Genomic DNA, 27,296 nt, shown 5'->3' with positions numbered 1-27,296 from the left:
AAACTTTATTCTACTCTTACTGCTTTGATTAAGTACAAGATTACATATATATGATACTTAATGCATATTTAGCATGCAGGAGCTTTATTTTCACATTATTATAGGAGCAAATCTAGAGAATATTATACAGTGTAACATGAGCTTGAAAATGAACATGCACATAAATTTGAAATCTTTCTCAAAGTACAAGTATGCAAAGAGTCAAGATGATGTATCAAGATTTTTTCATTTCCTAGCCTGAGTGTTTTCCATTCAATTTTAGAGAAGCATTTTTTACTCTTTTTTTTAACAGTTTTCAATAGCTTACACAGATAGCTAATTAGAAAAATGAATGTGTGCATGTAGTGCAGTGCCAGATACAGGTCAGAGCTGCTGGGGGCAAGTCTGGGGTAGGAAGCTGCTGACACATCATATGACTAGGTATGCCTGGGTCTCATCAGACAGTACTAATTGCACAGCACTAGAGCTCGTTTGCTCTCCTCTTCATTAAATTCACAGCTCTACTGTATGTAGCCATTAAAGTGTTCAAATACATATTATTGATACAGTGAATAATCATTTGGCATGAGTTATGTCTTCAAAACGGAGCTAACATTTACAGTAATACATGATTTGGCAGTTTTCAGTGGCTGCAACCAAGGTAGTTATTAAAGAATCATGGAATGGTTGAGGTTGGAAGGGGCCTCAAAGCCCACCCATCCCATGGGCAGGGCTGCCCTCCACCAGCTCAGGCTGCCCAGGGCCCCATGCAGCCTGGCCTTGAGCGCCTTCAGGAATGGGGCACCACAGCTTCTCTGGGCAGCTGTGCCAGAGCTTCACTACCCTCTGGATGAAGAATTTCCCCAACACCTAACCTAAATCTCTCCACTTTTAGTATAAAGCCATTTCCCCCATTTCCCCTTTTAAAGCCATTTCCCTTTTAACTATCACTATCTGCCTGTGTAAAAAATAGGTCTCCCTTCTGATTGTAAGCTCCTCTCAAGCAGTGGAAGGCCACAGTGAGGTCTCCCCAGAGCCCTCTCTTCTCCAGGCTGCACAAGCCCAGCTACCTCAGCCTTTCTACCTAGGAGAGGTGCTCCAGCCCTCTGATCCTTATTGTAGCCTCCTCTGTACTCATTCCAACAGCTCCACTCCTTGTGCTGGGGGCCCCAGGGCTAGACACAGTACTCCATATGGGGTCTCATGAGGGCAGAGCAAAGGGGGACAATCACCTCCCTCTCCCTGCTGGCCACCCCTCTTCTGATGCAGGATACCACTGCTGGCCTTCCAGGCTGCAAGCACACAAAGTTTCATGTATGCAGACTGGGAATGGTGTGTCACAGAAGTTTAACCAGCAGTGGCAGTGTTACTTTGGGTCCCTCTGAAGTTCATTGAGGCTTCCCTCCCTAGTGATGTGAACACACCTTCAAACCCTCTCCCCCAGCATGCAGGCTGTTCCCTAATACAGGGTGTCCACATTGGTCCACAGGATCATGGTTATCAAAGCAACACGCCCCACTGGGCCGCCCTTAACACAGCTTTTCTCTCCAGTTCCAGGTCCTCCTGCTGGCGTTAAAGCAGCTGCATCTTCAGCCTCCACCGTCTTCGTGTCCTGGCTCCCTCCCCTCAAGCTCAACGGCATCATCCGGAAATACACCGTGTTCTGCTCACACCCCTACCCCACGGTGAGTCCCACACCACAACCATAAAAGGGCTATACTGACCTGCAGAACTAAAAATGTGTGTTGGCAGGTGCCCAGTGCTGCTCATAATTTGTTTCGTTTCCTTTAACAAAGATTAAAAGGGGATTCTGGGGCTAAGGGAGTGATTGAGGGCTGGTTATGTTTTTTCTCACCTATTGACTTTTGCAGTACACAAAATATATTGCAGAACAGTGACTTAGAAAATGTTTCAAACCTACGATCAGCCCTATTATGGCTGGAAATGTATATTTATGTACCTAATTGCCTAACCTGAGTTGTGTTTTCATGTTACTTCCCTTTTTGGCTTGAGTATTCTTGTGTGAAAGAGCATAATGGCTTGTGAACAATGTATTTGCTTGTGAGTGAGCTGATTTGTGCCAGGAGTATTTGCTCACTCTGGGTTTACATGCTATTACTTTCTGAGAATGCAGCGAGAAAAACTGAATTGATGATCAGGTATTTTTTTCTCTCTACAAGTCACAAGAGAACCCAGTTATCTTTAAGTAAAAGGAGAATTGTTCCTTTTAACTAGCAAGTGAACTAATTTTGCAGTTACTTGAGGAGAGATGGGACAAAACTACGTGTCCACTGATGATTAAGCTAGAACTTTCACATCCTGTTGTAAGCAGGTCTTATTGGCCACTTTCTGAACCTAAGGGCTGGAGATTGTCACTTCATTCATGCTTTGGGACTGCTGGTTCCTAACTCTATTAATTTAATAATTGTAGCCATGCAAACAAATGTCTCTTGGCTATACACTTCAAGTGTAAAGTGGCCGCGAATTTTTCCATCATGCTGGGGGTCTGATCAGAGCAGGGAGCAAGCACTTCTCAGGGGATGCAGTGAACACCAGGTGGTGCTGCCGGCTTTGCTAGCCGCTTACAACACTCAACGCTGCAGTGTTTCTTCCCGAGGCTTCTTTGCTAGCAATATTTTTTTTGTATGTTTACATCATCAGGAAAATAAGCATCCACTGCTACACATTTTTTATCCACTTTTATGCTGTCTTCTACAGAATTACCTTTTCATGATTGTTTATTTTATGGGTAATTTTGGAGTACCTCAGAACAAAATAATGTTACGAATGATGACAAGAATACTTCCTTTTTTTTTTTTTTGCTGGTCTTAGCTTGTACTGAATTTTACTTCTATTTTTGTGATATTGATTATGGGGTGATGAAGGTATCAGTGTATAGTGTAGTTCACAATAGAAGTGATAGTCGGTTTTCATTAATTACTGATAGTACATATAATTATCCTATTGCTATCTCTGAGCATAAAGGGTTGTGTGTGCATGTGTATGTATATACAATTATACCTATGGGGACAGTCCTTGTATCACTTAGTACTGTTTTGCAGGTCAACATAAATGGTGGCTTACAGAGCTCATGTTCTGTATCATTTCTGTGTTTTGAGCAAGGCAATGATCATATTCTGTTGTTTGTTTCCTGAAGCCAGGCTGGACATCTCTAAATAAGTGCAAGACTGAAGAACATATTTAATATAAGACACCACAGCTTCATTTCTAACAAAATGCTTGGCTATCTTACACCTAATAAATGACTGTTAATTTTTTTTAATTATTATTTAGAACTAGCTTTGCGGTGGAACAAACCTGCTGCAGAGGTGTTTAAATGCTAGTACTCCTTGGCAGGTGTAGTCTATATATGCCAAGGAAGATCGTATATGATTCATTGTTGACAGAGACAAGTAGTTGACAGAGAAAACAGTCTTACATAAAGTTGTGGAGGAGAATAAATGGAAAGCCTCTTTCTTTATCAGTTCTTCTGCCACTATAAGCTGTAAGTGCTGTAGTGGATGTGTGAAGCTATATTTCCTTAAAAGTCTTCTTCAGTCAAAACTCTTGTTGCAAAATAACTTTGCTAAATATCTGCATTTAAAGAGAAAGGCAAAGTCAGTTTTTAAGCAGAAGTGCATTTTATGAACAGTTTGTGGATACTGAGATTTCAACACAGTACGCTTCAGACAAAGTTTTTAGACTAACAGAATCGTTGAGATTGCTGTACATAATGCTGCTTTCATATTTAAGTCACCAAAAGGCAAAAGTTAACTGTGTTGGCCATACTGTGCACATTTTTACTACAAAGCACTACCTTCATAGGACACTGAGTTATTCACAGATGAAGATTTGCAGACTCTTGCACAGTTCAGTTTGATTTGTAAGAGCAGAATCTGCTAAAACTGATGCCTCTGCACAGAAGGATGCAGACATTTTCTGTTTAATTATTTTGAATCCCAATTACAGTATCTGCCTGGGAGGGTTCAAACAGCAAATATGACTAATGTGTGAAAATTAGAAATTATTCTCTGATGCAATCTACTCTGTAGGCAAGATAAAGGGCAAACAAGGATCCAATGTCATACTGTTTAATTATGTTGTCTATATTATTGTACAGGCACTATCATGAAGAACTTTTTTATTCTGGAAATACAGAAAAATACAAATATATGAGCACTTACATATTCATTTACAAGTTGACAGCTAGCCCTAAGTGCTAATTGAGTTAGATTTCTATTTCAAGCCCTGGCCTGAACAGAGTGACTTAATAGGTTTTTCATTCTTCAAATTCAACAAAACACACCAGAATCTAGGTTAAAAATGTCATCCTCTGTGCCAACTCTTAGCCCGCTTTCCTGCAGTACTTTTAACTCACTTCTTCCAAAATCTATGTTCAGCTCCTCTCAGGAACTGTCTTCTCATGGTACCATGTTGGCCACATTCCCTCCAGTTGTGCTTGTCCTGAGTGTCCTCATATCATTGTGATCACTCTGTCCAGGCCTGATATAGTACACTACATAAGGAGAAATTAGTGGAATTAGATTAAATAAAATTTAGAAGACAGAAAAGTTCTAGAGAAGATTGCTGTGATACAAAGCATCCATGGCTTGCTAGCCTGGAAACTGCATATAAGTAGAACTGCACTAAAGAAGAGTAATAAATGGAGACTGTTTTCCTTCCCAGTGATTTTCTTTTTCAGGATGCTGTCTTCCACTCATATTAAGATACAGAGTAAGATGACCTCGCAATTTCTGTCTGATTTCCTGATAGTAAAAGCTAAAAGCAGAGCTTGTTTTGACAACCATGCACAGAAGGTGTTCAGATATGAAAGACATACAATCTACCAATGGCTTAAAATGCCATAGGACTTTTATTGGAGTCTTTCTTGCTGTCTGAGAAAACATCTTGGTGATGTTTTAATGCATTTCTTATTCTCAGAACTGCACACTGCCTCTGTCAGTATTTGGTTTCAGTTGCTTTGTTATATGTCTTTTCTATGGAACTGGATTGCCATTTTTAAATTTTTATAGAATAGTAGAATAATTTTGACTGGAAGATACTACTGTGGTTCACCTATTCCAACACTCTTCTCAAAGCAAGTTTAATCACATAGGGCTGCTCAGAGGCCTTACTCGTGTTGAAATTGCTTCAAGAATAGCTTGGCTCTAGCATCTAATCAGGTACATGTAGAGAGCAATAAAGTCTTTCCTGATCCTTCTCTTCTTAAGGCTGACAGACCCAGCTGGCACAGCTTGTCAGTGTATTTCTGGACTGTGCTCGAGACTCCTGACCGTTCCACGATAACTCTGTCTTGTACTTTCTCCATTATGTTCATGTTTGTTTGTTTTTTCCTGGAGTCCCAAAACAGGGCACAGTACTTAGATGCAGTCTCAAAAGTGTGAAGTATAGAGTGGATGGGAAGGATCACTGACCTGAATCAACTGACCTATACTCTTATAAAAGCAGAATTGTTAACATCAGACCACCTTTTATGCAGAGCTTTTCCTTTTCTAATGCTATGCCTACAAGCTTAGACAGTGTTTATCTTCCTCCCAAGTAGCCTGTCCCTGCATTCACCTTCTTCTGTGATCATGTTTGTGTTTGAGCTCAGTGTGATTATGTGGCCTTCTGCCAGTCTTACTTGACTTCTCATACTTTGCAAAAGACCATTCTTGCATTCTGAGTAGGTTGTACATGGAGATTAGCCAGATATCCTGAGTCCCTTTATTCTCGAGGACAACGTCCCATGGGATCATGCCTCTCAGAATCTTAAAATCTAGCCTCTTGATTGCCTCAGGGAAAGTGATTGTGTATCTTCACATCTTCAATCAGTTCTTCCTTATCTGTGGGCAACAAGTTCCGTAAAGTATCTCCACCAGTCAGCTTGCAGATCATCTTCAAAAGAAAAAGGTCTTCAGTACTCTCCAGTAATCTCTGGTTACTTGCTTCTAATTGTATTGCCCATCGTGCAGGTGATTGTCCCTCTTTGCTCTGCCCTCATGAGGCTCCCATCTGGAATACCGCATCCAGGTCTGGAGTCCCCAGCACAAGTAGGATGCAGAGCTGTTGAGACGGTTTCTCTTCATTTTTAAAGACTTGAATAAAACTCATGTAAAGCAGTGCAAAAATAATTATAAGCAGGAAGTGATCTGTTATTCCGTAAAGTCTTTGGTAGTTAAATGTATGCTGGAAGTCTTTAAAAGAGAGGGAAAGTTTACTCTCAGAAGAAGGTTAAGCAGATAAAGTTACTTTGAATTGAAATTTATTTAGAGTTAGAATCTGTGAGGTTGAATTTAAAATGCATGTTCATTGATTTATATTCTACAAACAGTATTTATCACTGTGCCCGTACAGTACTTTTCACAGCATGAAGATATTTATGTTATTAATTCTTGTTCTTTATATAGCATAGAGCTATTCTATATTTTGTGGAGTTATTTTGAAAAATCTACTTGGAATAGTATTTAAAATATATCCTTTTTAATATACCACATGTACTGTTTACAGCTTTTTCATAGTTATTTCATAGATTTGTTACCACTTCCCAAATATAGCACATTCATTCTTTTAACTGCTTTACCAACTTTACATTTTATGCCATGGAGCAGAACTCAAGAGAGACATGACTGAGTATAAATTAATTCTGCTGCTGTGCTGCTTGATGCAATTTTTTAAAGGTCTCCTTGCAAAGCCCTACTAAAACAAATTTGATATTGATCTTTTTCATAAAACTCTGGTTTAGTCTCACTACCTAGGCTCACCTACACATATATCAATACAGTCCAACAATTAAACCTTGGCATCAGTTGCAACTTATTTCAGCAGGTATGGATTCATCATATTCCCTTCTGTACTGTACAAGGGACAAAGGACCTGTGACCAAAAGGCACAACACAATTGGTGATTTGACTGAAATGCTCTGGACAAACTTGGTGACCTGCTGGGGCCATCAAAGGAGACAGTAACACACAGCAAGCAGCCCAGCAGTCAGTCTCCTGCCCTTGCTGTGATCACCTGCCTGTGACAACACATCCTGGTTCCCTGATCATGACCTGGGGGAGGCAGATGGACTCATGGGCTCCTGTGGGTTGCTGCAAAAGGACAAGCATGTGATGTACCTTTGTTGTTCCTAAGCAATAGAATTCCTGATATGAGCTACCTGAAGGTCTGGGCGGTGGGCTGTCTAATAGACCTAGCTCCTTTGCTGTTGCCAAAATCTCTGTCCTGCATTTTCCAACATTTCAGTTCAGAATTTAAGAAAAGTAACAAAAAAACTTAAACAGAAGCTGTATTCTGTTTTGCACACAGCTTTTGTTAACAACAGTTAGTTTCAATAACACTGAGTGAGAAACAGATGTCATGTTTCATGTTTCAAAACATGAGCCAAATAGCAAGAACCAAGGAGAAACTATTATATGGCCTAAATGGTGTCCAGTCTAACTGAAATTGTGGACTGGCTGTTGCTGGCAGCTCTGACAATCTGTCCATCTGTGAAAGGAAGCAAGGCAAAAGTCAGCAGATTTGTTGTCATAACCCCAAGAAAAAAATCTGCATGCAGTTTCACATTTTTAGGGAGTTCATCAAGGGCACACTCACAAGTCTACTTTGTTCAGGGACACAGAACCTGAATCTTTGTATATACAGTAATGTATGGATTTTATATTAAACCAATTCACCTCTAGTTAGAAACTGTTTGTTTTGACCCCCTTTACTAAACTTATCAATCAGAGAGACTCTGAAACATTGTTTCCAGGAGCAATGAACGTCTGAGGTTGAGCAGAGTAGTCAATTCCATGATATTGTTGTGCAAGATAGAGGTCTCAGTATTTTGACCTTGTTGAACTAAAAATGTAATTACTTCTGTGATTCCATTGCCAGAGGTCAGGTTGAAAAGCAGTGTGGACCACTGGGGTTGAGGTGCTCAACACATTTCCTGGCTCTCTCCCATTTGGCAATGAAGATAAGTCTATGGGGAGCATGTTTCTTGAAAAAAAATTGATCAGGCAAATGCAGTTTCAGATAAAGATAGAAATAAAACTGATCACTGCACTATGGGAGGTAATGAAACCAGTTTTTCCATACTGAAGACAAGGAAGAGCAGTGCAGATATCTTTCAAGTCCAATTAATTCAGTGATTTTGTTAATAATCTAGATAATGAAATATTGAGTGTTCCTATAAAATTTGCAGAACTTAAAAGACTGGGAGGGATTTCAGGTACACAAGAGCCAGAAGTAGATTCAAAATATCTTGATAAATAGGGAAATTGGTCTGGGGAAAAAAAAACCAGATAAAATATAGTGTAGTTATTAGTACAAATAAGTGAGTGCTTTGAATAACCAAATAAAACGGTAGTGGGCAGAAATCAATTCATTAGATTCTTCACAAGAGGATTTGAGGTAATTTCATATCACAGAATGAATTTTAGCTAGCATTGATTCTGTGATTCTGTAATTAATTATAATCCTGTTGTGAAAAGCCAAATGCCATACACTGGGATGGTGTATGCTATTTGAGAAGGCTGTGGACCAATGGTAGACAGTACAAATTATAATGACATGTTATTAGCCAAAAATTTGATTTCTTGGAAATGTTAAAAGCATTGGTGTTATTAAGCCATAAAAAGATACGCGTACTGGTGAGGAAAGGAGAGACAAATCTTTTTGCAGATTAAAGACTGATGGAAGGATGGAGGTTATAAACTATTCTGTGTTCCTAATAGACTGAAAAAGATAGAGGCTTGTACTGCAGCAGAAAACAAACTAGATTTTAAGAAAGCTTTCTAATAAGTTAAGCACTAGGACAGCTCATGCAGTTTAGGGAGTTGCAAAGTCTTCACTTACTGTAGGTCTTCATAATCAGGTTGAACAAACACTTGTCTAAAACTGTTCAGGTGTAGTAAAATTTGGCTTAGAGAAGGAGCATAGCCTTGGGTGAAATCTGAAGGTCCTTCCAGACATGATTCTATATTCATATTTTATACCCAAATTTATAGAGAAAGCACACAGGCCATTCTAGGTAGTAGAGATACGTATTCTTAATTTTCATGATGAGGCAGTTTATGTGCTCTCTTGCTTCACAAATCACACTACAAATCTGCTTTTCTTGCTTTTCACTCTTGTCTGCTAAGTCTCCACATGGCTTTCACAGATCACTTCCAAGTTTCCTCACAATTTGTAAAGAGCAGAGATCTTAAGTGCACCTATCTTGCATCAGAAATTGCACAGACATAGTTGTAGACAAGATACAGACTTTCTTTGCCTCAAAAATCTTTCAGTGCACAGTAAATCTTGCCTGTTACCTTTATTCCTTCATGTCTCTATTGAGTTCTGTTCTGTGGCATAAAACATAAAGCTGGCAAAAGAAAATCCCTCTTTCTTGAAAACTGTTAAAAAATATACTTTTCTAGCACATTGTTTTGAAGATTTTCCAGCCTGGGTTAAAAAATACAACAAACAGTCTGATTTTAGGCATGTTGCTTATTTATTTGCTTTCTAAAGGAGTAAGAAATGCCAGGAGATGACATACTGTTTCAAAGCATGCAAAGCATTGAACAGGAGTACCAGTGATATTGCATCAGAATGAAACAATGCTGCCTGCAGTGTCTGTTTCTCAGAAACTCTTGCTGTTTCCTGGTCTGAGACACAGATTTACTGCAATCTGATAAAGGACTTTGATTCCATTCTATTTTGCACAGCCTTTGCTGGACTTTTAGAGTTTGTGTCTTCTTGGTGCTTCTTAGACAATGAACTGAAGCCATAGGAGAAGAAAAATCACTCCACTACAAATTAAATTTTTAAAAAGCAGCTGAAAAAAATCCCTGGAGCAAGCATGTTATTGCTTTTGGAATAATGCAGCAGTAAATGTTAGACACTGGCACATACAAAGGTCAATATATGACAAGGTGACATTCCTTTAAAAAATTTCTTACTTCAATTGTTTAATCTTCTCTTTGCTGACAAAGCTCCAATTTTTTTTCTTTTGTGTAATGAAAGTCTCTGGCATGCTAACCTAATTGAAATGACAGGCAAAAGTTAAAAGTAAAATTGATTTTTTTGTCACTGGAGCATCTCCAAGTACTTAACCAGGAATGTTAGCTGAGGAAACAGAAGGTGTATGTTAATCAGTTAGAAACAAAAATCTTTTGCGTTAGCAGTTTGTTTTAAGAAAATAAGAATTACTTATTTAGTGAAGATTTATTTTCTAGATTCAATTAATAAATTAGTTCCATGAATAATTGAATTTATATTTGAAATAGCTGCAGTTGCAAATGTATGAATGATGCTGAGTTTGTGGAGGAGAAAGAAAGGAATTGAAGACAAGGTATTAAAAAATGCAATAGAGAAGCTAATTCTATGATTCTTCTGCTTTTGGAGCTCCAGGGAAAGTGAACTCCTCTGCTTTGAGACAATTCTATCTTTTCTCCTAGCTAGCCACATTGGTTGTTTTTTGTTTTTGCTGTTATTCAAGTCTCAGAGCAGAGCTTAGTCACAGTGCTGTATTTTCAAGGTTTTCCTTTTCCACTTACTATCTCTCATTATTCCTTACCTAAAATCTCAAAACACTCTGCTCCAAGCTGTATTTAGCAACTGTATACAAGGTACATGTATGATGTCCTAGCTTCTACCATGACAGAGAAGAGCTTGACAGTGAGGCATTTCAAGCAGAAAATCTGCAGTATTAGTACTGGCTTGTTAAGTCAACAATATGCCTCCTTCATAAATCATGGGTGTCAAGGAAAAGACAATGTAAATTTAACTGAACTGATGCTCACTGGAATGAAATTTTGGCAATAAGGAGGTCTTTAATGGTTTGCTGTTCCTAACTGCTGTATTCATGTTCCATCTTACTGGTGTTTTAGAAGTAGCTTTTGCTCGATGACTGCATTAATGAGTGGAGCCTGAGTACCAGACTTAGCCTAGCCTGTTTGACTTTCAAATTAATCTAGGAAATGCTGCCTCATGAATATTAAAACTCAGCCTCCTGTGCCATGATCAATACATTAACTTTTATGTATGACCTCACGAAGATCCAACCTGTCAAGCCACAGGCATTTGTCCAATATTCTCATGTAAATGTCAAGACAGATGATTTTCAAAACCTGCTGTAATATTTCACATAATAATAGAAGTGTCTGCCTGCACTGACCTCTTCATATCAGAAGTGGAAACCCAGGCAAATGCTTACTAAATGGGACAAACTGACTTGGCATTTTGACAGGAGAAATCAGATTGGCTAGAAAGTATGGTGAGGTCCTTATTTGGACTTCTGTTGAAGATAGGTAACTGTGAGTCTGAGCAAACCAATTTCCCCAGAAAAGTTAGCTTCTGTGGAAGAAACAGATTGTGTTCTTGCAGAAACAGAGACACATTTGTGTGAAAGCCAGGATGTCAATTATTCTAATAAACAGTCACATTATCTCTATGGAGTGTTTTTCATCTTACTTTAGTTGTGTTCAACACAGACAGCTGTCCCCAAGCTAGCTATGTTTACACTTCTAGAGTGGATGGGGAAGAAAAAGGTGTGTCTAGGTCATGATTCATCCCACTGCAATGTGTCCCAAATAAGCTAGAAGAACCCTGACTTAGAAGTGATGTTCTTTTGCGTGGTCTCTGAAGGGAGTGAAGATTTAGGCTGGCATAAATGACTACAGATTTCAAAAGGAAATCAGATGAATTTCACCCTCCCCTGGCCTAAGGAGATGCCAGCTCAAGAACACGATGACCCCTTCATTAGCTGAAACTGGCAGCCATTTCACACTGGAGAGGTGTTTACCAGTATCTCAGAAAAATATTTTATTTCTTTAGAATTCATTTTGAAGGACTATGTATTCCTGTGCTTTCAGGTCAAACTACCTTTTGAAATGCTAATCAGTTGAAATTAGCCTTTACCACCAGCAGATATTTGTATATCAAAGACACTCTGTGCGCACCTTCTGTCAGTCTGAATCAAGTTTATATTACGTCAGTGCATTATTTTTAATGCAGATTCCTAGTGAAAATTTCTTTTCCTTGTCATTAACACTCTAATTATTTTTAGCCTGGTGTTGTATAGCTATTGCCATGCTTACTGTGGCATAGGAAAGTGAATCTTTTTCACTTAATCTTCTGATGGCTAGTAACCCCTCTGTTTTCACAAACAAGAATCGCAAAACCCATGTCAGAAATAAAAATGGCTACAGTGATGCAATGCTGCTCAGGGTAGATGAAGTTACCTTTCTCTTCTACTGAAGGAGTAGAGCAACTGTGGAGCATAGGCTGAGGTGCACAAACTCTGTATCCCATTGAGAAATCTGTAAAAATCCCAACCTAAATAACAACAATTTGAAAATACAATATAGACCCAAATTCCCTGAATATAAATTGATTGCAATGACTTATTGTGTCTTCTCTGTTTATTGCCATCTGCCATCTGCTTCAAGCAATTGATAGTCATTCCAATTACCACGAAGTAACAGGCTTTGTAGCACTCAGCTCAGCAGACTTTCACCAAATACTGTTTATTTTAGTTTGGAAACATTTATCTCTTCCATCACAGGTAATCAGCGAGTTTGAAGCCTCTCCCGACTCATTTTCCTACAGAATCCCCAACCTGAGTCGGAATCGCCAGTACAGCGTCTGGGTGGTAGCAGTGACTGCTGCAGGAAGAGGCAACAGCAGCGAGATTATCACTGTAGAGCCACTAGCAAAAGGTATGATGACAGTGCTTTTTAAAGCAATCCAGAACTTTCCAATGCTAATTACTGCTATAATTGGCACGTGGCTTCTTTATGTCTCATTGCTTACTGAGAGTGGGATTTGTGAGGAGTAACTTCAGGTTCTTTGCAGTTTTCTCCAAAAGTTAGATGACAACTCTCAGCTAATTACACAAGGTTTTGCTGTAGTCAGCACAGAGAGGAAGAATGATGTGCTCCTCTAGGGAGTAATTCATCCCACCTACCTTAGAAGGAAATAAATTGCTTTTTGAAGCAACTCTTTTATACTTTTGTTGAGTACAGAGAGCTTGAAGAGTTTTCTCTCCACTTTCAGAATGTGTCTCTTTTTTTTTTTGTCACACAAGATAACCTCTTTATGATCCTTCTCCTTACTAACATCTCTTGTGTACTCCACAGATACTATCTTCTATATCAAGTGGCCTGATTATCATACCTAAATTCTGAACAATTGTTCTCAACTTGCATTAGCTTTGATTTTTGCTGCTTCTATTTCAGATTTAAAGAGGGGATAACGTGCCTCAATTATTGCATTTTTTCTAAAAAAAGATATTACTTGGGCTCGTGTATTCTGCCTTACCTGTACTGTGAGGCATGATACATGCAACACTCAAGCACCTTAGCTTAGAAATAGAAACCGAAATTTTTACATAGCAAAGTGAGAAGAGTCCAATTAGTAGTCAGTCTCCACCTGGATCTTCAGACTGGTCTTCTATTTTTTCCCATTCAAATTGGTAATTTGACAGTATTTAGCAGTATCAACAGTGCAGTGCACAGATCTTAGCGCTTCAAAAGTATATGCATCAATTTTAGAGTTTTGCAAGACTGCTAATGCTTCTGTCATATGGCTAATGATGTAATAATGTAAAATAAGATGTCTAGTGCTTTATGAAGATACCTACCTACATAACAGAACTTCAAACAAATGCCACAAACATGAAAGTAGTTACTGCCTGGAAAAGAATGTGCTATTACCATAGGAAAAATTGCTGTTTCTACCCACTCAAGTGGTAGTTAACCAATTTGATGATGGCAAATTAACTATCAGAACTATTGTCATGAATACCATTAATAGTGGTTGGACGGTACTATTTAAACACATGAAATAGTATTCAGTTCACAGAAGTCACAAGCAGAGTTCCTCAGACTTGTGATGGGAACTCACATGTCCTCTGCCAATTCTCTAGGCCAAAGTTGTTTTTATATTGGATGGACATTTTCAACATTTCTCAACTGTAGTAACTACAGAGTTTCTACTGTAGAAAACAATGAAAGATTAATCAGTGGTAATGTGGGGAGTGTCTAGCAGGGTAAAGAGGTAAGATTTGGAACAAACAGGTAAATGTTTGCTCCCTAGGCCATTGCTGACAGGTTGTCAGCTGCAAACTCACTTTTACTTCCTGCTTCTTTTGACATTCAGCAGTTTTTGTATCTTCTTTCAGAAAATCTTTTCTGAAAAGAAGCTATGCAGTATTAAGGGACCTGTTGCATGGCTGAAGGCTATAAAAGTCCAGGAGATCTGAAAAAATTTGGAGGTTTTCCTTGTAGCGCAATTGCATACAGTATATTGAACACTTGTGAGACCACAGCTGAAATCTTAAGTGGTGGAACATAAAGAACATTGGAAGAACACCTCAGAGAAATGGGCCAAAGGTTTCAACATGTTCCTCCTTTGAGGCCATCTGTTACTAGATGGTAATGAATGTGTAATACTGAATAAAAAATCAACAAAAATAGAAGTAAAACATTAAAGCCTGAATAAGAGCAAAGACGATTAACCAGTAATACTGTGCAATACTAATATAATAGGGACATAGACAAACCTGGGTCTTTTCAAGGAACCCTGCATGTAATGCACTGCAAGTTTTGTATTTCGATTTCTATTTAAAAGAGGAGGAGGCATTCAGACAAGATAAATGCAAAACACTGCAGACTTTGTAGGTACCAAGATGAGCTGATCTGGTTATGAGGAAATGTAGCATGTGACAGTTCTCGATTTGCCAAAAATAGATGCACTACAAACTGATCTGCATGTACCTAACCTAATCAGGCAGTTATAGCCTGATTTTGCTAAAAGGAGTGCAAAGGGTTGCTATACAACATGAATATCTGACAGGTGATTATTGTGAAGTTGTTAGCTTTGTTTTTTCCCAGTTTATTTCACATTAACTGTCCAAGTAATGACACCACCATGACAGCTCATGAAAGTTTACCTGGAATTGAATTATGTCAGCTTAATTATAACCCCTCTTAAGAGCCCCTCTGAGAACAATGAGAAAGTCTTGTTAGGGGATTGATGTGAAATGGCTAGTCCAATTTAAGTGAAAGTTTAATTCATGTCAACAATTCTTCCTTTTACGCCTCCGTATCTCGGAACAGACTGTTATTCTCTGTAATTAACTGACAAAAGTAAGCACAACCAACCCCAACAAATGAAAAGTAACCACAGAGATGAAAGTTCAGTCTTCACATAAACAGACCATGTCCCTCCAAATTATTCTTCCTTCCTGGCTTGCAAGTTGCATTTTTAGTCTATTAAATGTATCTGTAAGAAGGAAAACCTTGCAAGTGCCTTGTTCCTCTTGTTTCCTGCCCATGTCTGATGGTGAGTGGCATTTGCCAGCAACTTGATAATAACAGAACCAGACCTATGGCATTCTGATCCTTTGGGGAGAACTCTGACTTCGGTGTTGAATTTCATCTGTTCTTGTAGGCTGAGCATTAGCATTGAACAGACTTACCTCCTAGTCTGTGTTGCATTCTGTATTCAATATTTTTAAAGTACCTCTGGGACTGACGTAGAATCACAGAACCACGGAATCATGAAGGTTGGAAAAGACAACTAAGCTTATTTAGTCCAACCATCAACTCATAACAGAATCACTGAATCACTTCAATGCCCACTAACAGTGTCATAGAGCCATAGAATGATTAAGGTTGTAAAAGACCTCTAAGATCATCGAGTTCAACCCCAACCCACCCCCACCACACCCACTGCCCACATCCCTCAGTGGCACATCCACACGGTTCTTGAACACTTCTGGGGACAGTGACTGCACCACTTCCCTGGGCAGCCTGTGCCACTGCCTCACCGCTCTTTCTGAGGAGAATTTTTTCTAATATATAACCAGAAATGATACTACATACACATTATCACTCTGTTTCTTTAAAGATTCAGCATACTGGAACACACGGTATATTCTTCTGTGAGAAAGTAAGTAAAAGAAACTCCTGACCCATGGCATTCACTGACTGCTCTTTTATTTGGATGAAGCTGAGCTGCAGTGACCTTCCATGTTTCCCTATGCAGTTTACCTTTAAAATTGTGTTTTGTTCTCTAGAGAAAAAATAAAATATAATAAAATAAAGAACACTAGGGCTTCTTGCAAAAAAATTCTGGTTGTTTCTTTTTCCATGACGATAAATGTAGGTAATTGGATTCATAATTTAAACAAATAAACACTGAGAAAACCTCATTAGCATGAAAGAGTGCAGAGTTCAGTGAAGGTACATCTTTATCTTCAATTAATGACTGGCTAATTTGCAATAAATAGGAACAGACATGGTCATAATCCAATGCCATGCCATCTACTGTGATGCTGGTAGGTATTTGGTAGGCATTTGAGTTTCTTTGTTAAAAATGAGACAAGTCCAGCAGCTGAATTGCCTGCACGCTGTGTAAAACTCTCTTAGCTCAAAATGGAAAGGTCTGTGAGAGTCAAGGTATTTTAACCTCATGAATACCTCTTAGCATTTCAAACCTACTGCTGCCAGATGAACTGCACTAGATATTTATTTTGTTTCTAGTTCTCTGTTTTTGTGAACTTGTTAGCAGTCTCAGAACATTATTAGGAGTTAAGCTATAAAGAAAATTGGAGTTAAGAATTTTCATGCTGTTTTGCCACCTCATTAAAAGTACTCAGTGTATGAAAGAAATGGATACTACATAAGAAGCTGTGGATACTTTCACATAAATAGTCCTATGTGCTTTTATAATGTGCACTTCTGAGTTATGGTCTGTGATCCTACTGCCAAGTTGTACTGTGAAGTTTGTGTTGCTTGTTCACATCACAATACAATGAAACACATGAGATACAAAAAGTAGGAACTACAACATAAATGTGCTTGGGATATCTGGTACAAAACCTACGATTTTATCAAGTATTCGCTGTTAAGATAACTATAAAAAATAAATGAGTATCACAGCAAGTTTGGTAATAATGTGCCAAACCATGCTGAAGGCTTCAGCAGGATATCTGTGGTATAAATGCTTTGTCCTAAAGTAACTGGCAGCAGTTGGAAATAAGTGTATATTTTAAGAAACACTAGAGATGTGGGGAGATAGGGAGAAAAGGATTAATTGTTCATTTTAAATGAGAATTCAGATTTCACGGTGCAGAGAGAATGTTTGCATGGAACAGGAATTTGAGTTTCTGACCACCATTTTTCTGAAAGCACTGCAGCTGCTAGAAACAGTCCAGATGTTTATAGATGTATTTTGTAGATAGTCATAGCTGACAGTGTCTTCTGCTGCTTTTTGAAGATGACATGAGTACCACTAGACATCTCCTGCAATACAAACCTGGATCACTGAAGACAAACAAGTGTTCTAACACTAATTTCAGCATTTCTCACTGTATCTGCAGTCTCCAGGTAGACTGAGCATTTTTTAGTTTCAATAACTAGTTAATTAGCCCATGGCTTGTGGCAGTATAGGTCTTCATAAATCTTTTCTAAAAGAAAAAGCCTAAGGAGAGCCACAGTGGAAAACATGTCTGTACCATCAGACTTAATGACTATCTACAACCTTAGCATTACTTTGGTGTGCCTCCACCTCATGGCAACAGCTCTTTCCTGCAGAGGTCAACCACAAGCTGCCAGGAGGGAGCCAGGGCTGTTCAGCTGCTGTTTTGCCAGGAGTGAGCATGTCAGTATTTGGCTGTTGGGAAAGTGTCATTGTGCCATTACCTATCCTGGACTTCATTATCTTAAATCTTTAAAAGAGCTGCTTCTTACTGTTTCAGTTAAGATTGTGACCAGAGAAAAATCTCGTGGAAAATTGAAGAGAATGTAGGCAAAATCATCCAAATTGGTCATGTAATCTATGAAATCATTTCATTTGATGAGTATCTCAAGTCCCACTGCATCCCACTGAAGTAATTTCCCTTCACTCTTCAAGGCCTGCTCTTTTTTATATGATTTTTAAACATATATATATTATTAGTAGAGGATAACAATCCATTGAGATCAAATGTCCCAATTTTATTTGTTCGTGGCTCTCATTTTCATGTTTTTTCTAATTGGTGCAAAATGGATTATGAAATGCAAGTTCTGATCAATGTGCATGATTGAAGTAGATCAGGATTAAAAATACAGTATTTCATTTATGCATATTCAGTATATGTCTTTAAATGTGTATATATAAAGACCAAAAAGCAATTTATTTCTATCAAGAGTCATTCTAGAGTAATAAAGCACACTGAAACTAACATAACTCTAGCATTTCTGTATATTATGCAGAAGTGACATATTGATGATATATTTAGCTAAATATAGCATGAATAGAACTGACTTAAGAGTCTGTTCATGTTTATGGACTTCAGATAAACTCGTTGCAGTATACTAATATGTTACTACGGTAAGGTTTATTTTGTCTAATTTCATAGCTCTTGTAACAAGCCTATCCCTCTTAAAGTTCATGAGAAAATTTCATCTTTAAAAAAAATTGCTTTGAATTCTCTAGCCCAAGGGGAATACATTACAATAGAATTTTCAGTAGGATTTGTTATTTAAAAAGAAATTGAGTTTTCACAATAAATAGAAAAGAACTTCCAGGCACTTTGGTTGAATCTCTGCTTTCTCAGAAAGCAAAGGAGATAACCTTCTATTGCTGACGTGTTGACATGTGTTTAACTCCTTCAATCTTAAGGTCTTAAGCTAAAAATATACAATTAGCTCCAAATTTTTCCATGAGTTCTTCTGCAGAACATTTTCTTAGGAGAAGCTACTCTTATTTCTGCATTTGAAGTCAGTGTTCTTTCATAGCACAGCAACTACTGAGATGCCTGACAGATAATATACGTAAATGTTAATTTGGGGTTCTCTTTTAAGCCCAATATAAACTTACTAGACTCCAATTTTGTTTGTTTGTTTGCTTTTAAAACAACAACAGAGAGTATGGTTGTTGATATTGTTCTGAAATCATATCTACACACTTGAATGATTTTTTTAAAGCCACCTGAAGCTTCTCTATGCATTCAATCCGGTATTTTGCAGCACGTTCACTTCTCATAATTCCTATCTGCAAGAATGGTTCCAATTTGTCATTGCAAAAAAGGCTGAACACTCCTTGCTGGCTCCACTCCCTGACCAAAGTGATGGCAATGAGCCATCTTACCTTTAACTGACCTGGAAAAAAACACCAGTGCAATCTGAATCCTTTCTATAGAATCATACCACCCCACTGAACAGTGTGATTGCCATGCTCTCCCAGTTTATAGCTGGAAAGTGAAATTATCTGCACTTTTAGACGTTTACCAACACCACCCTGTGCCTAGGCATAGTATGTACTAGATTATGTAAGATTACATAAATCACCTCACCTAGGATGGTATACCTGATATTGATGTAAGTACCAGTTTGGCCTGGAAACAGCAGAGCGCACTGCTGAAGAGCCTCACATACTCCATGATTTATGTACAGAGTTAAGAGAAGTATGCTTATAGTAGGTAACCAGAATCACCAAAATAAACCAGCAAAGATAACAAGAAAATTAAGATTACAAGAACTCCTTAGAAATTACCTGTTTTAAGTGAAAAACAAGTTAAAACAAGTTAAAACAAAGATAATTCCTGAGCCAATGAAAGTACAGATTAGAAATTAAGAACTAATCCCAATAACCGAAACCTGGCTGAAAAACTGAGACTACCTGCATTTTTATCTTCAAGTGTATAAGTATTAGTTTTCTAGTAGTTTAAGTGACATCAAGACTTATTATAACAAAAGTTATGTATTACTCATTTAGCTTTTGTAAGATATCTGTCTATTGTGGACACTTTTTCTGGAAGTTTCTGGAGAGAAGCATGTCTTCCACATAATTTTTATCCATAACGTTGACTATGAAACACGTAAGGATGATCTTTTCACTCCATCAGGACTCTTTCACTCTCCCTTTTCATCTCTCTTCTAGTTGTTTGTCTTTTTACTTGTTCTGGGATAGCTGATATGAGTTAAATGGAGTTAGGTTCCTAAAAATTTTGCTTTGAAAGAGATTGTTTTGTTTTCCAGTGTTTAGTTCTGGATATCTGTTTCCCTTCAAAAGCTGTATCTCATTTCAGTCTTTCTCACTCTCTCATACTCAGCTCCTGCCAGGATTTTGACGTTCAGCGGCACAGTGACAACTCCCTGGATGAAGGACATTGTCCTCCCTTGCAAAGCTGTTGGAGATCCAGCTCCAACAGTCAAATGGATGAAGGATAGGTAACCAGCAACTAAATGTGTAGCTCAAGTAAATCCCATTTCCTTAAAATCCAGATGATGGTGAAGATGGTGATCTTAAATGACTGCATTAGGAAGGAGAAGGGTCATTTGTGGGGACCACACGAGATCACAGCAGAGGAAGAATTTAAAAATTCCATGTACTAAAGCTAATTGCCTGTGGTAATAAGAAAGCATTAAAAAGGAAGAAAAGTAAATATCCAAAATGTTAAATTGCAGAGACCTTTCTGTTTTAACTTGAGAGCCACAGAATTAAGCTGAAAAAGCAAAATGTTTGATGTATTTAAATAACCTTTTGGAGTGCAGTCTGTAAGCACGTGTCTTGCATATACCGTGTTTCCCCTTAGTCTGTTTTGATATGTAGTTTCACAGTCTGATAGTCAGACATGGAAAAAGACATGGACACTAATTTTCATCTACTATTTTCATCTAAGCACTGTGTAAGCAGTGATAATGTATGCTATTCATTGATGCGTGTAACTATTATTTTATAAGGATAGACCTTGTAGGAAGGAACTTTTATTCTTCATTTTTATGAAAGAGTTGATAGTTAAGGAGTGATTCCTCAATTTCACTCAAACTTGGGCTAGGATATGCGTGTTCTTCAAATGGCAGGTGTTACCCAGCAAAATATATTTCTTTACTGTCTTTAATAACGAGCACCACTTCCCCACCCCCACACTCCATTTTCTTTCTTTCCATTCTTAGCTTCTTAAAAAAAAAATCCAATTGTGAGTATCTTTGATTGTAACTTCTTTAATGTATGCACTTTGTTTCCTGTGAGGTAGTAACGGGACACCCAGTCTAGTGATGATTGATGGGAGAAGAAGCATCTTTAGCAATGGCAGTTTTGTCATTCGTACTGTGAAAGCAGAAGACTCCGGATACTACAGCTGCGTGGCCAGTAACAACTGGGGATCAGATGAAATAATTTTGAACTTGCAGGTACAAGGTAAGAATTTGTCAGAATTATTATCACAGCTATTAATTGTTATGTGATGGTATTGCATTGATATGTGTTTTTTGTAATAATAAAACATTAGTATTAATGTGCATTAATAAAAATGTTGTCCTTCCAAATTAATTAATTATATGATATACATATTCTACAATTATGAATTATGTTATATAGTATTTTGCAGATCATTCTGACTCAGCTATCAGCATTTTCTGCTATGGTAGATGTTTTGCTTTGGTTGAAACAATTAACACACTTGCAGTTAAATCTGCCTGCAAGCTTCTGTCAGATTGACAATTGAGTGTTTGCATTCAGTTATTTTCTCATTCTTCACAAGTATTGCCTTATGCTTTATTCGTATAAAAAGTACATGTATTCATTTAAATATTGCAAATTTCAGAAAGAGCTGAAGGCCTTTTCTTTAGCTTCTAAGAAGCTATCAAGAGAAATTTGCTCTGTACTGATACCTTGGCCAAAAACTTCATTACTCTTGAGCAGAATTTTATTGATGGAGAATATGAGGAATCATTTAAAATGAAATGTCAGTATAAGGTCAGCTAAAATGTAACGCCAACTATTCTATATGCCTGCTGAAATATATATAATGTAACTATTAGAATATTTTAAAGTAGTTGGAAGGGACATTCAGAGATTATGTAGTCCAACTACCTGAGCTCTTCAGGGCTAACCAAAAATTAAAGCATATTAATGAGGTTATTATTCAATTGCCTCTTGAACACTGACAAGCTTGGGCCATCAGCCTTCTCTCTAGGAAGCCTATTCAAATGTTTGACCACCCTCACAGTACAGAAATTTTTCCTAAAGAATTTTTTCTTAAGTGTTGGCATGCATGAAAGTAATGACAGTACAGGAGTACACATTGACAGTAATATCAAATAGAGCACATATATTCATATATCAAGAATTCATTACTAAGGAGATTTTCTTCCTCACTTACACCAAAGCAAAATTTGAAGAAATGCTCAGATGCCTAGTGTGCTTTAATTGGCTACAATTGTCATACTACAGGGAAGCAAACCACTGAGCTGGGAATGTTGGCTATACTGCAGCCAGTTACTCTAGTCTAAGCTTCTAGTGCAGATATATGGGAAGAGAGAAAGATTCTCTCGGCCACAGTGCAACTCTCTGCATAAACATGTCCACTAAGCCATGAAACAAAGGCCATAGTATATATTAACTTACCTACAATCCATGAGAGGCTGAAGATGTTCTTTTGCAATGTTTGAAACATGACAGGGAATGGAAATGGAAAACTTAAATTTATATTTCACTAACTATTTTTGAAATTGCATATCCTTGCTTTTATTGAACTGCGGTAACTAAAAGCAAATCAATATTACTTCCCAGAAGGGCAGAGCAGAATGGCATTTAATATGTGAGACCACCATCTTTCATAGATAGAGTGAAGCTATGATGAAAGTTTTTACAATAAATATTCCACAATGTAATATGCGCAATCCCTCTCCATGGAATAAGCCAAGTCAGTCAGAATAATGGAACAAATCCATCTAATGTAGGGAATTTTCCTTTAGAATATGAAATGTATTTTTTGTTTCCTTCAGCATTGTTTAAGCCTGTAAGGGCAGTAAAATGCAACTTCTTTTTAAGCTAGGCAATAGCTGTAAACCAACAGCCTCCACCTGATGTCAGCACTCATTATTTTGCAATTTTATTACTTGAGAAAGCACTGAAGTGGGGAGTGCTTCTTGGAGTTTTACTTTGCTGGTCGAGGTAGAGGCAAAGTAAGGAATGTCCTCTGGGAGCAGACTGCTAGACATGACAGAGGCATCACACATTTGTGACATGCAGTCTGCCTTGCTCATTGGACATGGGCTGGCAAGCAGTAACCATGGCAGTGAAACTGCCTTGCCAAAACTGGTCACCAGCATCATCACCCCTTTCCCACTCTTGCAGTGACAGTTATCATAAACTTCTTTGGTGTCTCTTCTTCCATGCTTTCCATCTTAACTAAACCGTATCTCGTAGCTCCTCATCCAGGCGCCTCTTGAACGCTGCCAGCGACAGCGACTCTACCATGTCCCTTGGCAGGCCCTTCCAGTGCCTGACCACTCTCTGAGAGAAAAAGTTTTTCCTCATGTCCAACCTAAACCTCCTCTGGTACAAGTTGTGGCCATTTCCCTGGGTCCTGTTTGTTGCCTGGGAAAAGAGGCCAAACCCCTCTTCACTACAACCTCCCTTCAGGAAGCTGTAGAGTGCAATGAGGTCTCCCCTCAGCCTCCTCTTCTCCAGACTGAACAATCCCAGCTCCCTCAGCCGCTCCTCATAAGCCTTGTCTCCAGACCCCTCACCAGTTTCGTTGCCCTTCTCTGGATACGCTCCAGGGTCTCAATGTCTTTCTTGTAATGAGGGGCCCAAAACTGAGCACAATACTTGAGGTGTGGTCTCACCAGTGCTGAGTACAAGGGGATGATCACCTCCCTGCTCCTGCTGGCCATGCTATTTCTAATGCAGGCCAGGATGCCGTTGGCCCTCTTGGCCACCTGGGCACACTGTCAGCTCACGTTTAGCCGAGCATCAACCAACACCCCCAGGTCCCTTTCCTCTTCACAATCATCCAGCCACTCGTCCCCAGGCCTATAGCGCTGCATGGGGTTGTTGTGGCTAAAATGTAAGACCCGACACTTGGCCTTGTTGAACCTCATCCCATCACCTCAGCCCAGCAATCCAGCTTATCTAAATCCCTCTGAAGGGCCTCCCTACCCTCAGGCAGATCAATGTCACCTCCCAACTTGGTGTCATCTGCAAACTTACTGAAGGTACACTCAATCCCCTCATCTAGGTCATCAATAAAGATATTAAACAAGATGGGCCCCAGTAACAACCCCTGGGGGACACCACTTGTAACAGGTCGCAGCTGGACTTAACTCCATTAACCACTACCTGGTGGGCATGGACCTCTAGCCAGTTCCTTACCCAAAAAAGGGTATACCTGTCCAGGCCACAGGCAGCCAGTTTCCCCAGGAGAACACTGTGAGATACCATGTCAAAGGCTTTGCTGAAGTCTAGGTAGACTACATCAATAGCCCTTCCCTCATCTACCAGTCTGGTCACTCAGTCATAGAAGGAGATGAGGTTGGTCAAGCACAACCTGCCTTTCATGAACCTGTGCTGGCTGGGCCTGATCCCCTGGACACCACGCACATGCCATATGATCTCACCCAAGATGATTTGCTCTATTACTTTCCCCAGTATCGAGGTCAGGCTAACAGGCCTATAGTTCCCCCGATCCTCCTTACGGCCCTTCTTGAAGATGGGAGTCACATCAGCAAGCCTCCAATCCTGTGGGACCTCTCCAGCTAACCAGGAGCGCTGATAGATGGCCGAGAGCGGTTCAGCAATCACCCCCACCAGCTCCCTCAGCCCCTGAGGGTGTAGCCCATCTGGTCCCATGGACTTGTGACAGTCCAGATGGAGGAGGAGCTCTCTGACTGCCTCCACCTGAATCGTTGGGGGTATATTCTGAGTAGCATCCCAGACTTCCAGGAATACCTAAATGATTCAGGCAGAAGACAAGAGTGAGCTTTCCAGGTTGTAACTAGGACATTAGTAAATACCTTTTACATGACAGACTCATGATAGCTTTGTAAGACTGGAAAGAAAACTGGCTTCCCTGTTTTCTGTCCTGGAGTGTTGAGCTCTGGAAACCCACCCACTTATCTTGATGGTCAATTGGATAATCAATCAGAGGTCTTTTAGGGTAAGCCTAAACTGTCTAATTTCCCTGATCCAGTCTCTGTCCCTACACAAAATTTCACTTCTCCTTAGACTGAGTGCCTTGCTGGGATACAGCATGGCTCTTTATTTGCTCTTTCACACTGAGTTCTACTCTGTGCTGAGGGTGGGAGGTAATATCTATCTTACTGCTGTGCTTTGTCAGCAGCTGGTTCTGAGAACCATGAGGTTCTTAGTTTACACACTGTCATAATGTTTACAAGGAGCAACAGAACCTGTTGCTGAATCTGTTTCCAGATTTGTTCAGCTTCACAGCTACACCAGCAAAAACTTTTGTTAGGCACTTTTTTTCTTTTGCCCATAATTGCTTGCAAATGCAATCATGAATGTGACATCATTTGTGAGTGGACACCTATTTCCTACCACTAGGAATTCAGCTTCTCCATAAAACAGATCTGAATAATAATGGGAAAAAAGTGGTTGGGTAGTTCATATGGCACTTAAAAGGATGTTTGATAAGCTAGGTAATCAAACTTAGGAGAATATCAAGAGGTAAGAACTGAAAGACAAAACTGTGTAGAATTTTAAATACAAAAAATGAGAACTTGTCTGCTCTGTCTTAACCAAGGATCTCATTTAAACAGACACTTTGACAGAAATCATGTACATTTTTTCTCAACTCAAAACAGTTATTTGATAAATGACCATCAGATGGGATTAAGATCACATCTAGTAACTTGAATCTGTTTTCTGTTTTTAAATATTTCCCATTTAGTTCCACCAGACCAGCCAAGACTTACTGTTTCCAAAACTACATCTTCCTCTATCACTCTTTCCTGGATACCTGGAGACAATGGTGGCAGTTCTATCCGAGGTAATGTAATTCAGATTAATTGTAGCTTCTTCCTAAATTGTCAGATGTTAATAGGATAAGCATAGAATTATGAATGGCCACAAAAACAAACAAACAAACAAACAACAGCAAACCAAACACACACAAACACAAAAAAAAACTACCAATGATCGGTATTGCTGTCATCATTTAATTTACACTATTGTAGTGATAAAAGCTTTCAGTAAGTAACAGTTTCTCTGTGTGCTGGTGCAATCACAGATGTAATCACTTTCTTCCAGTGTATCCTCATCTGTTATGACAGTTACTCTCTCTGATTTTCCAGACATATAAACTCTAACCATTCATTTTTGAGGGTCCAGGTTCATCATCTGGTCTTTGACACTGATTGAAGAGTATTTAGAAATGTCTATCCTTTTCTTTTCCCTTTGAAGCTATCATAAAAATGGTATTTAAGTAGTTGTAAGAGTAGGCAGTGTGTATATTGCTTGATGTCTCTTAGTCAAGGAAGAAATGTATGTCTTCCTGTGCTCAGGAGTTTTCTAGTTTTATGAGGTCTTTAAAATGACTTGTATTTCCTGTGGAATTTGTGATTCATGTCTGGCTTATCATTGCTATTTGTGCTTTGCCTATAGGTTATATTTTGCAGTATTCGGAAGATAACAGTGAGCAATGGGGCAGTTTTCCCATTAGTCCTAGTGAGAGGTCCTACCGTTTAGAAACATTGAAATGTGGCACTTGGTACAAGTTTACTTTAACCGCACAGAATGGAGTGGGACCAGGACGCATCAGCGAGATCATTGAGGCCAAAACACTTGGAAAAGGTATGTTGATTTGCGTGCCATTTGCTCACTTAAAGCTCCTGCCTCCTGCTATAGATCTTGGTTTGATTAGATGACAGGTTTGAATTTTTAAATATTGGCTTTGGAAACATTTCCGTTCTGTCCATGTTTTGATATAAAAGGTTGTCACTGCAGAACTTGAATTGCGTATTAGCTGGTCTTCTTTCCTTATATCATAAATAATTCTGTTCTAAAATGGATTGCTAGATATTTGGGAAGCCAATGTCTCTCTTATCACAGGCTATAGTAATTCCAACTACTCCTATTTCCAAGAGGAATTTTTTTCCTCTACTTCAAGAGTTTATTTGTCTGAGTGCTGAAGGAAGATGGGAGGTACATTTATGAGATGTATATTGAGCCAATGTCTCATTTCTTCTCCAAGCTGGTATTTCAAGAGCCATCTATTTGAGCAGAATAAGCGTAAAAAATACAGAAGTTTGCATAAAATACTGTAAGGCTAAATAGCCAAAATGTATGGAGTTCTTAAATAACTCAGAAGTGGGTGTCATGGTCATTGTTGCTGAGGGTAATTCCACATGAGTGTGCATCACAATTATGAACAAATTTGGCAACAGACCCAGTTAGACCTGTGCTATTTCCACAGAATGGAGTAGCTTTGCACACTGCCCTAAAGATCAGCTCATCTTGCATCTCTTCACATCAGTTCTATGAAATATTCTGATGTGGGAGCTGTTTTATAGTAGTTTACCATGAACGGTGTGTCTATCCTCTATACTATT

General features: G+C 38.8%; 1 protein-coding gene across 2 annotated transcripts in view; it reads left to right on the top strand.

Moving 5' to 3' along the window:
• DSCAM (DS cell adhesion molecule) overlaps nt 1–27,296 on the top strand; it is a 177,763-nt gene that overhangs the window by 101,704 nt on the left and 48,763 nt on the right. For both annotated transcript variants that reach the window (XM_031556926.1, XM_010723842.3), the window contains 6 exons: nt 1,531–1,664; nt 12,518–12,671; nt 20,054–20,171; nt 20,978–21,141; nt 25,637–25,735; nt 26,350–26,538. In XM_031556926.1, coding sequence (XP_031412786.1) covers nt 1,531–1,664; nt 12,518–12,671; nt 20,054–20,171; nt 20,978–21,141; nt 25,637–25,735; nt 26,350–26,538 — 858 coding nt within the window. The remainder of the gene's footprint in view (nt 1–1,530; nt 1,665–12,517; nt 12,672–20,053; nt 20,172–20,977; nt 21,142–25,636; nt 25,736–26,349; nt 26,539–27,296) is intronic.

Source organism: Meleagris gallopavo, chromosome 1, assembly GCF_000146605.3.
Source record: "Meleagris gallopavo isolate NT-WF06-2002-E0010 breed Aviagen turkey brand Nicholas breeding stock chromosome 1, Turkey_5.1, whole genome shotgun sequence".
NCBI classification, from domain to species: Eukaryota; Metazoa; Chordata; class Aves; order Galliformes; family Phasianidae; genus Meleagris; species Meleagris gallopavo.
This window is presented reverse-complemented; position numbering and strand designations above follow the sequence as displayed.